Source organism: Phyllostomus discolor, chromosome 12, assembly GCF_004126475.2.
Source record: "Phyllostomus discolor isolate MPI-MPIP mPhyDis1 chromosome 12, mPhyDis1.pri.v3, whole genome shotgun sequence".
In the NCBI taxonomy this organism is placed as follows: domain Eukaryota; kingdom Metazoa; phylum Chordata; class Mammalia; order Chiroptera; family Phyllostomidae; genus Phyllostomus; species Phyllostomus discolor.
The window spans coordinates 4561219-4573027 of record NC_040914.2 but is presented as its reverse complement, the minus strand read 5'-3'; the positions used below and the strand labels follow the sequence as shown (position 1 = coordinate 4573027).

At 40.2% G+C, this 11809-nt stretch overlaps 1 protein-coding gene across 4 annotated transcripts in view; it reads right to left on the bottom strand.

Moving 5' to 3' along the window:
* The window catches only part of CEP89 (centrosomal protein 89), an 88114-nt gene that overhangs the window by 35311 nt on the left and 40994 nt on the right, over positions 1-11809 (bottom strand). For all 4 annotated transcript variants that reach the window (XM_028529438.2, XM_036012906.1, XM_036012907.1 and 1 more), the window contains 5 exons: positions 10059-10109; positions 9811-9894; positions 7510-7613; positions 3026-3141; positions 13-193 (listed from right to left, as the gene is read on the bottom strand). In XM_028529438.2, the coding sequence (XP_028385239.1) occupies positions 13-193; positions 3026-3141; positions 7510-7613; positions 9811-9894; positions 10059-10109 (536 nt within the window). The remainder of the gene's footprint in view (positions 1-12; positions 194-3025; positions 3142-7509; positions 7614-9810; positions 9895-10058; positions 10110-11809) is intronic.

The window sequence follows — 11809 nt, the reverse complement described above, 5'->3', positions numbered from 1 at the left end:
ATTAAACCTTACCTTTCTAATTCACCTACAATCGAAGCATGAACTTTCATTGCTATTTTGCCATCCAACTGTGTTTTCAGTTCTTGGCATTCGGTGCATAAAATTTCCAACTGCTCCTTGCTTTTAATTAGCTCCTTTTCTTGGCTCTGTGTTTTACTCTCCAGAAGCATTAGTTGTTTAGTCAGTTTAGAAACTGAAAAACAAGAGACGAATAAAGACTTGGTACAGAAAACTTGATTAATAATACATGATTATTCATTAATTCATTTATTTATTTACTTATGGAGATGGGGATGGGAGGGAGAAAAACAGGGAGAGAGAAACATCAACTTGAGAAACACTGAGTGGTTGTCTTTCAAACACACCCGGGCCAGGGACCGAACCCCACACGCGACCCAGGCATGTGCCCTGACTGGAATTCAACTTGTGACCTTTAACTTCACGGGACTACACCCAACTAACTGAGCCACACCAGTCAGGGCAATACATGATTATTGATTACTAGGTTAATACTAACGAGAGTCAATTTATAAAAAATGATCTTTTAAAAATCTTTCAGAGATTTACAAATTACTACCAAAGGCCTTGTTCTTAAAAATTACTGTTCTTATATTAAGCATTCACTAAATACAAACTTTCTTACTGAGGTTCAATATCTTGATATAATCATTAAATATACAATATTTAGTAAGACATGATTCTAGTCTTCAAGAAACTTTGTAAAGACTTAAGTCGTGTGTAGGTATGTAAGCATATATCATGACGTCGTCCCTAAAACCGCAAGTTTTCAAGGATGTCACATATGGCCAAGTGCAGCAAAGGATCCTAATTTAATGAATGATTTCGATCTAATATGGAACCCCAGCACTCCACTCAGTTTCTCCACAGAATGCCCAGTTAAGCCTTAGCCCTTTTCCTTACTAGTCACTAACCCCCTGAGACAACCAGAAACAATGGCCCAGCCTTGACTAAGGGTCACAAGACACGGGTTTCCATTAAGCTGAAGACACCATCATGGCCTACGTTTCAGCTCCTGAAGCACAATGACCTCTGGCTATGTCCCCATGAAACCAGACTGAGAGACCCCAATGCTGACTTTAAGACCTAAAACTATGATTTACTAGCCTTACCTCACTCTTGACCAATGACCCCAAATCCCTCACTCATGAGGACTGATTTTGCTCTATAGAAGCCCTTATCTGTAAACCATCTAGTTCAGGCTTTTGAGCACTAGCTTCCCATTTTTCCTAGATGGTGCCATTCGTAATAAAATAGTCTTTCTCCACTGCGATTCTCAGTTTTTAGTGTTTGGCTCTGATAGCGCTGAGTGGACAAACTGTTCAGTAACACAAACTGAGACTCAAATTGATTGTTTTTCTTCCCTTTTCTCATTAAATTTTATGTTTTATGTCCTGTATCTAAAGTAAATCATAAATACTTCATCCTATGTGACATAACAGTACGTAATAAGATAGTTCCTGGGCATCTGTTGAAGCTAATACATAGAAGCACTAGAGTGTAAAACTGTAAACACTTCTACTCCATAAAAACATTTAGTTGATCACCCTGGCCGCTGTGGCTCAGTTGTTGGTTTGAGTGTCATCCTGTGAACCAAAAGGTCACGGGTTTGACTTCTGGTTGGGGCACATGCCTGGGCTGTGGGTTCGGTCCTGGGTAGGAGAGGCAACCAATCGATGTTTCTCTCTTGCATAGATGTTTGTCTTCCTCTCTCTGCCTCCCTTCCCCTCTCTCTAAAATCAATAAGCATGTCCTTGGGTGAGGATTAAAAAAAAACCATTTAGTTGGTCGAAGTGAACAGCTATTTCTGGGAAATAGAAAACTAACGGAGGCTGTTGACTGAGTCAGAGAGGCCAAAAGGCTGGCTCTGCTCCACGTGACCAGAAGACTCATCACACCTCTTCAGATCTGCTGTGTTTGAGAAAAGTAACCTCAGTAAATATAAAATTAATTTTTCCAGTTATCTCTGACCTTGAAAGCAAAGATAGGAGGCTCAGCAACACTCTCTCCCCTCCCCCACAAATAACAGTGGAGTAAGAGCACATACCTCTGTGCCTCACAAAGACTGGGGAGTGGAGAGGTCCTGTGGAGGAAACTCCTGTTCCTCTGGACTCTTTGAGAGGTGCTCTCACTTTTGAACCTGACCTAGCTATCAGAAACAAGTGAAGTGCTAGCCTAGTAGTTTCAGCAACAGCAGAGGCTAGTAGTTAACTCTTCCTCAGTGTGGAAGGGGGAGAGGTTCAACAATCAGGCATAGAAAGGAGAACCAAGTAGGGGGTTACATCAGCTCGTGCAAGACAGCTTGTATTTCAGCCTCCTATCCTACACTATTCTTCACCGGAAAAGAAAAATCAGTACAGCAAAAGGAAAAAAATGCCATTATCTTTTTGTTCATAAATGTTGGTTTGAATGAAAATGGAAGAAATGACTCTTAACCTGGATCCACTTCCAAGTCCACTCTTGTATACTGTGAGGCTCGTAGGGACAGGGAGTAACACAGGAGAGGGGGCGATCACGAAAGTGTCTGACAGAGGTTTACCTCTGACAGCACTCACAGCTCTGAAGAAAGGGCAAGAGCACAGAGAAGCTGTTTAGAAACCAAATGGTTCCACTTATTTATTCATTTAACAAATATTCAAGTACAGATCATTGTGTTGTTTCAAATCTTCACGTCACATAATTTTTCCTCTTTATGTGGTGCTATTTCCCTTAAAACCAGTTTTGCTGAGTCTAAAGCTGTCATCTACAAGTGATTTACAAAATACATAGAATAATTAAAGCAACACTGTGGAGTCTAAGAGAAAGCAATCAATTCCTTATGGATAGTGCCTGGATATGTTATAACACAAACTGCTTCATTTCAGTAAAGAAAAATATATTCCTAAAAACACAATTTTCTCTATTTTCAATCTGAAGGGAGGATCCTACTAGAAAGGGGGGTACAAGTCTAAAATGACATAATGACAACTCCACAGCATTGCCATTACTCACTGGAAAGACAGCTCACCTTCCTGGAGATGCTCCTGGTGGGTGTGCTGGGCTTTTATTTGCTGAATCTCCAACTGCTCTATCAACAGCCTGTTTTCTTCTAAAACCAATTCCGCCTGAGTCTGAAACTGATGCCTACAATTGATTTACAGAATTAAACATTGACATTCAGGTGCTGGATGATTACAGAGACACTCCGAGTCTAAAAGAAAGCAACTGATGTTGGAGGGAATGAATATCTGTACATGTTTTACTGCTAACCATGTTATTAACACATTAATCCCACCATGTGCATTAAATTGGGAGAAAGGACAGTCAGTAATGCAGTTTGAATCATGAACTTGTTACTAACTTTTTAAAAATATATTTTATTGATTATGCTATTAGTTTTCCCCCTTCACTACCCTCCATACCCCCTCCCACCCACATTCCCCTCCTTTAGTTCATGTCCATGTGTCATACTTATAAGTTCTTTAGCATCTACATTTCCCATACTATTCTTACCCTCCCCCTATTTTCTACCTACCATCTATGCTACTTATTCTCTGTACCTTTTCCCCTTTCTCCCCCTCCAATTCCACTGTTGATAACCCTCCATGTGATCTCCATTTCTGTGATTCTGTTCCTGTTCTAGTTGTTTGCTTAGTTTGCTTTTGTTTTTGTTTTAGGTGTGGTTGTTAATAATTGTGTTTGCTGTCATTTTACTACACATGTTTTTTATCTTCATTTTATAAGTCCCTTTAACATTTCATAAAATAAGGGCTCGGTGATGATGAACTCCTTTAACTAGACCTTATGTGAGAAGCACTTTATCTGCCCTTCCATTCTAAATGAAAGCTTTGCTGGATGGAGCAATCTTGGATGTAGGTCCTTGCCTTTCATGACTTGGAATACTTCTTTCCAGCCCCTTCTTGCCTATAAGGTCTCTTTTGAGAAATCAGCTGACAGTCTCATGGGAACTCCTTTGTAGGTAACTGTCTCCTTGTCTCTTGCTGGTTCTAGGATTCTCTTCTTCATTTTAATTTTGGGTAATGTAATTATGATGTGCCTTGGTATGTTCCTCCTAGGGTCCAACTTCTTTGGGACTCTATGAGCTTCCTGGACTTCCTGGAAGTCTATTTCCTTCACCAGAATGGGGAAGTTCTCCCTTATTATTTGTTCAAATAACTTTTCCACTCGTTGCTCTTCCTCTTCCCCTTCTGATATCCCTATAATTTGGATGTTGAACGTTTAAAGATGTCCTGGAGGTTCCTAAGCCTCTCCTCATTTTTTCTGGACTCTTGTTTCTTCATTCTTTTCTGTTTGGTTGTTTTTTTCTTCCTTCTGGTCCATTCAATTGATTTGAGTCCCAGTTTCCTTCCCATCACTATTGGCTCCCTGTACATTTTCCTTTATTGCACTTAGCATAACCTTCATTTGTCCATCTAATTTGTGACCAAATTCAACCAATTCTGTGAGCATCCTGATCACCAGTGTTTTGAACTGTGCATCTGATAGGTTGGCTAACTTTTTGTCACTCAGTCATATTTTTTCTGGGGCTTTGATCTGTTCTTTTGGGCCACTTTTTTTTTTTTTCTCTTGACACACCTGATACCTAGTGAGGGGTGGAGCCTTAGGTATTCACCAGGGCAGGGCAACCCAGCTGCTGGGTTGTGAGGCTGTATGTTGGCATGGGGTCTGAGAAGGAACAATGGTGCTTGCTCTGCTCTCTGTAGGATTTCAGTCTCCTCCGTCGCTTTCCCCAAGCAAACTGGGCCCTTCTGGTGCTGATTCCCATGTGGGTGGGCTTGTGTACATTCCTAGGACCCTGTGGGTCTCTCCAATGAACTCTCCTGTGAGGCTGGGAATCTCTCCACAGTTGTTTTCAAAGAGTGATTCAAGGCTTTATTTCCCCAGGCTGGGACCCTGGGTTGTGTGGTCTGTCTCTCTCCCTAGTTTACCTGGTTTATCTGCATGTGAATGTGGGACCGCCCAGCCTGCCAGTCACCTTACGTGCAGTGCCCCTCCATAATCCACCGCTCAGGATCTGCCAGCCACTGCTTTTTTTTTTTTGCCATGACCCCTCTCCGTCCAGCCGCCTGGCTCTGCCCCTCCTACTAGTCTGAATGAATGTGCCTACTTTAACTCCTTGGTTGTTGGACTTCTATACAGTTCAATTTTCTGTCAGTACTGGTTGTTATTTTGTTTCTGAATTTTTGTTGTCCTTATTGCGGTTGTACGAGGAGGCACGCTGTGTCTACCTATGCCTCCATCTTGGCCAGAAGTCCCTTACTAACTTTTGAAATATAAAATTTCAAACATATACCAAAGCAGAAAGAACAGAATGATGAACTTGAATGTATACAACACCCAGCTTGAACAATTATCAAATGGCCAGTCTTATTTCATTTACACAGAACTCCAGTCCCCACAACCACTGGGTTATGGCAGTGAACACAGGACTGGGAACATGGCTTATGAGTTTGAAAGTAAGACCTGTCTTTCTTTTTCAATTTATTTATGTATTTTTATTTTAAGGAAAAGTAAAAGAAATGAAAATTAAAACCACAATGAGATATCACCTCACACCTGTCAGAATGGCTGTCATCAATAAATTAACAAACAGTGTTGGAGAGGATGTGGAGAAAGGGGAACCCTTTTGCACTGTTGGTGGGAATGCAGACTGGTGCAGCCACTGTGGAAAGCAGTATGGGATTTCCTCAAGAAAATAAAAAATGGAACTGCCTTATGACCCACCGATTCCACTTCTGGGTATTTATCTGAAGAAACCCGAAACACTAATTCAAAAGAACGTAAGCACCCCTATATTCACTACAGCATTATTTACAATTGCCAAGATATGGAAGCAGCCCAAGTGTCCATCAGTAGATGGCTGGATAAAACAACTATGGGACATTTACACAATGGAATTTTACTCTGTCATAAAAAAGAAGAAAATTTTACCCTTTGTTGATAGCATGAATGGACCTGGAGAACATTATGCTAAGTGAAATAAGCCAGAAAAAGACAAATACCATATGATTTTACTCGTATGTGGAATCTAATGAACAAACTGAACTAACAAGCAAAATAGACACAGACTCATAGAGAGTGGGAGACAGCGATGGGGAGGGTGGTTAAGGGGTAGAGGGACTGAGTAAAAAGGAAAAAAAGACTCATGAACATGGACAACAGTGTGGTGATTGCAGAGGGGCTAGAAGGTATAAGGGGACTAAATGGTAATAGAAAAAATATAAAATAAATAAATACTCATAAATTTTTTAAAAAGGGAAACTAAATGGGTTTGACTTACACCTATACACAAGGTCAGAGAAAGTATCTGAGGTGCCAGGTTCTCACAAGGATGCGTGGAGGCACGAGAGGCCCAGTCTACCTGACCTGCTTTCCAGGGAGCTACTCAAGGAGGGCTTGAAGGGAGAGAGTAGGAAACCTGACAAGAATATCCAAGTTCAGCAGGAGAAGCCACAGTGCACCAAGATCCAGCAGCTGCCTGGGCCAGTCCCAACTGACACACCAGTGATCAGAAAATCAGGGAAAACTGACTACCAGCAAGAATGCTTTTGACTCACTACCAACTTCTGAATCTCACATATGGAAATATTTAATTTTTTTGCAGTAATGCTGACATACCTAAAACATACTAAACATATCATACCTACACAAAGCAAAAAAAGATATATCTGAATAGTTTCTGCTTTCTTAGTCTTGCCTGGATACTCCCTTTAGACTTTTGAAGGCATTTACTTTCTCAAATTCACTGAACGAGCATTGTCTGCTGCTGTCTGGATGAACAGGATGCAGCCCTGCCCTTGAGGAGCTCAAAAAGGAGAAAAAGGTGACAAATGTGGAACACACAGGCTGCCAGTGTGTGGCAGGTATGAGAACATGTGTATTTAATGCTAGGTCAGAAACTAAGACAAGAGAGCAATTAACTCTGCGTACAGGAAGAACTGCTGGCCAGCCCCACTGAGGGGCGGAGGGGACTAATGCATGAGTAGCAGTGCGGATGGGGCATTCAAGGGGCGGAAGCAGCATCAGCCACAGGATGGAGGTGAGGCAGCTCTCAGCTGCCAGGGAACGGAGGGCCTGCACGGAAGAAACAGGACAGGGCAGCGGGCGCCAAGGGTAGCTGGCTGTGCAGGGCCTCATCCTGGGCTGACTGTTCTAAAAGCCCTGGAGCAATCACTGCGGTCTAAGAAAGAATGTGACCCAACAGGTTTGGGGTAGGAAAAGCACCCTAGAAAAATACAACCTCAGGAAATAAAAACAGGGAAAGCAAATATAATTCAGGCTTAAAAACCTACGTAGAATTTTCAGACTAATCTTTAAAATACAACTTTAGAATAAACTACTAGAGTTTCATTGTACCTTACTAATTTCTTAGAAACTCTCCCTTAAAATGTTTTAGTTTAAAAAAGGAAATGTACTTAATGATCAAATAAAGTTTATTCCTATTATCTTTCTTTTAAATCAGTAGAATACCAGAAATACAACAGCACTTGCCATTCCTTGGTGGTAACAGGACTACTCTTAATTAACTGCTCGTGCAATTCTTTGTTTTCTTTCACCACTTCTTGGGCTCGGATCCCGAACATTCTCATTTCCTCCTGAAATAAAATTTATGTAAATTGTAACACACTCATACACACATATTTATATCTCTTAGTTCTAGTGCTGTTGCTGTGGCTAAAATCAAATGCTAATGGCTTTTTAGAAGTCTCACAGTAAGAGCAGCCTGAAACTTGGTGGCAACACCAAGCACCTGCTTTCAAGGAGCTCACAGTCTAGTGAGTTTGGAGAGACAACTACAATGCTGGGTGCAAGGGACACCAAACCACGGAGTTTAAACATTCAATTCCTAATTTCATAACATTTTTGTATAACTGCCAAATACTTGAAAAGAGAAAAGGGGCATAAGAAAAGCAGAGACACTTATAAACACTAATTTTTCCTTTGTTTAAAGACTTTGAAGAAGCCCGGGGCTAGGAAGCTCAGTTGGTTAGAACATCATCCTGATATGGCAAGGGTGCGGGTTCAATCCCTGGTCAGAGCACATACAGGGGTCAGCCAATGAATGAAATGCATCAACAAGTAGAACAACAAATCAATGTTTCTCTTTTTTTCTACCCTTGTCTCTCTCTGTCACTCTCAAATCAATCAATTAAAAAAAACTTTGGAGAATAAAATAGAGCTTTTTAGATTTAAAAAACACAAGAACTTTCCAAAAGATTAGTTAGTGTAAAGGTTGAAATCTCTTAATTTGGCTTCATTACAATCACAGGAAAGCCTCTCTTAAAGCCCTCAGTAGGTACAATTTCAACAGTTATTGGCCCCAACTCAAGGACTGTTGCTTGGTCTCAGTTTTCAACTCCAAAGTCTGTGTATGTGGCACTTAACAGCAATTTTAATTACAGTTAGCATTCACTATTATTTTATGTTATTTTCAGGTGTACAGCTGTGGCACTTCTGCTGGGCCTCCTCCGTCCCAGCTCTCCTCAGCCTGCCCTTGGCCAGCTTCGGTGTCTTGTGCCCATCCTTCAGTGAGAATCTTAGCTGCCAATGCTTACTCTGAGATGCTTCCACATTTTCTTCCCCCAGCTAACCTGTATGCTTATACCTGTTTAACTCAAAACAATGCCACGTGACTTCTCTTCCTCACCTTTCTGCTCAGACACACTCCCACTTGGTGGCAGTCCACTGGCTCTTTCAGAACAGGGGTCAGGCTAACTAAAGCTGCCTGTTTTGTAAATAAAGTTTATCAGAATGCAGACATGCCCATTTGTTTACATGGTGTCTATGGCTGCTTCCATGCTCCTACATCAGAGCTGTAAAACAGAGGCTGCACAGTCTGCAAAGCCTAAATTATTTATTAGGTGGCCCTTTACAGAAAACATTTCCTGACCCCTGATTTAGAAAGAGCACTAAATTAATAATTTTCTTAGTTATTACAATTGATATTCACCAATTAGTATAAGATTTATTCACCCTCTAGAGGAAAATGCTCAAAACTGCATTACGTGGGCCATATACATGAGACAGTGCAGTAAGAACAGGCTGGTCTCAAGAGACCCACCCAACTGGGGGTCCCAGAAAAACCAACACTTCTCTCCCTGGATCATTCCAATCCCAGAGATTTTGCTGGCCACGTGGAGGAACACGGAGGGGCACAGCGTGGAAACGCATGAATGTATCTGCAACACCCACACAGCCTTGGTATCTTGTGTAAGTAAAACAAGCTCCACTGCCAGAAGCCATTCCCATAAAATAGAGGTAAACAAGGCAGAAATGAATAAAAACCTCACTTCCTCACCATTCCCAACCACTCAATAACTGGACTTTCCCCGGGTCGGCTCCTCACTGAATTAAGAAGTCTGTGTAAAACACCCCTGCCTACTACCTACCCTGGTCTGCCCAAGCGGCCCTTCTAACAGTGGTGTTCCCAGCTGCAGAGTGCCAGGAAAGGGGTGCCTCCCACTGCTGCCTTCTCTGCACGGAGACCCCAGCCCCTAGGGAGCTGCCTGCCTGTGAAACTTCGAATGCAGCACTGCCCTGTACCTCCAGACCTCCCCATCCCTCCCTGCATCCCCCCCTCCTGCTCCATCAATTACTCCCATCCTGCCTCCCTTCCTCCTTCATTCCCTCCCTCCTACCATGCTACACGCCTTTCTTCCTTTCTCCTTTCCTTTAACAAACATTTGAGAACCTATTAGATGGTGGGCATATCTGCTCAAAATGTCTCTTCAAAGACTGAAATGGTCTTATTTTGTATAAACCTTGTCTCTTCTGAGAACTTTGCCAACTTACCTGAATGGTGGCAATGAGCTCATCCTTCTCTTTCATTCTGTCTTCATAAGCCAGCAGCAAGGGTGATAGATACTTTATATCCACCTGAAGATAATGGGGTAAAGAAGGTTAATACATTTCTTACTTCTAAACACAATCAGCACATTTTTTAAAAGATGGGAAAACACACTTAATCTGGAATAGATTTAAATAGCTATTCAAATATACCCCAGAAAATACAGGCCTGAAATTAAATAACTTTCACTTACCAACCAGGGTGGTATAGGGTCCTTTGATGGGAGGCCTTCAATATCTATACTCTAAGAACAAAACACATTTTGAACACAAATTAAACAACACCCTTGAAATTTCAAGCCTTAGATGTTCTTTATCTGCTATGTATCAGAAATCTATGCATCTATATATGTAGGCACATATATATGAGAAAAATTTCTTTTGAATTATTTAGGAATAATTTGCAGATACAATGCCTCCTTTCCTGCAATACTTTGGTATATAATTCCTGAAAAGAAAAACCTTCACTCACTCAACCACAGCAGTGTCATAAAAATCAAGAAATCAACAGTGATGTACTATGTTCTAACCTATAGAATATATTCAAATTTCACCTATTTTCTTTTCTCTTTTTGAATCCACATGTAAGTGATACCATGCAGTATCTGTCTGGCTTATTTTACTTAGCATAATGCCCTTCAGGTTCATCTATGTTGTTGCAAATGGCAGGGTTGCCTTCTTTTTAAAGGCTAAATAAAATTCCATCACATATATATGTAAACCATTCATATACACATATATCATAAATCACATGTATCTCACATTTTCTTTACCCATGGACACATAGTCTTCCATACCTTAGCTAATGTGAACAATGCTGTAATAAATATGGGTGTACATGTTATCAAGACAGTGATTTTCTTTTGGACATATACCCAGAAGTGGGCATGCTGAATTACATGTCAGTTCTATTTTTAATTTCCAGATGAACCTCCATACTATTTTCCATTGTGACTATAATTCACACTATCAACAATGTACAAGGATTCCCTTTTCTTTACACCCATTCCCTCATTTCTTATCTCTTGTCTTTTTGATAATTGACATGTTAATAGGTATGAGGTGGTATCTTTCTGTGGTTCTGAGGGATGATTATAATCATCCCTGATGATTATAATGCTGAGCAACTTTTCATGTAATTGTTGGCCATTTATATATCTTCTTTGGAAAATATATATTGTGTTTAGGGTTTTTTTGCCCATTAAAAAAATTGGTTTATTTGTTTTTGTGCTATTGAACTACATGAGTTTTTTGTACGTTTTGGATATTAATCCTTTATCAAAGATGTGGTTTGCAAATATTTTCTCCCATTCCATGGGTTGCCTTTTCATTATGTTCATGGTTACATTTGTTATATAAGATTTTTATATCGATATAGTCCCATTTATTTCTGCTTTTATTGACATTGCTTTCTGCCAAATCCAAAAAATCATTGCCAAGGCCAATGTCAAGAACTTTTATTGTTTCAGGTTTTACATTCGAGTCTTTAATCCATTTTGAGTTAATTTTTGTGTATGGTGTAAGATTCTTTTGCCTAAGGATATCCAGTTTTCCAAACAGCATTTATTGAAGAGACTATCCTCTCTTTGTGGTATATCCTTGGCTCCTTTATCAAAAGTAAATCAATTACATATGCATGGATTTATTTCTGTTCCATTGATGTGCCTATTTTCATGCCAGTTCCATACTATTTTGATTACTATAGCTTTGTAATATAGTTTGAAATCAGGAGTTGTGATGCCTCCAGCTTTGTTCTTCTTTCTCAAAGTTGAGTTTTTATGGTGAGAAGGTACTGAATTTTGTCAAATGCTATTTATACATCTTGGTTGTTCAGTAGCATGTTGTTCAGTCTCCATGTTTGTAAGTTTTCTTGTAATTGATTTCTAATTTCATACATTATGGTCAGAAAAGATGCTTGATATGATTTCAATCTTAAATTTATTGA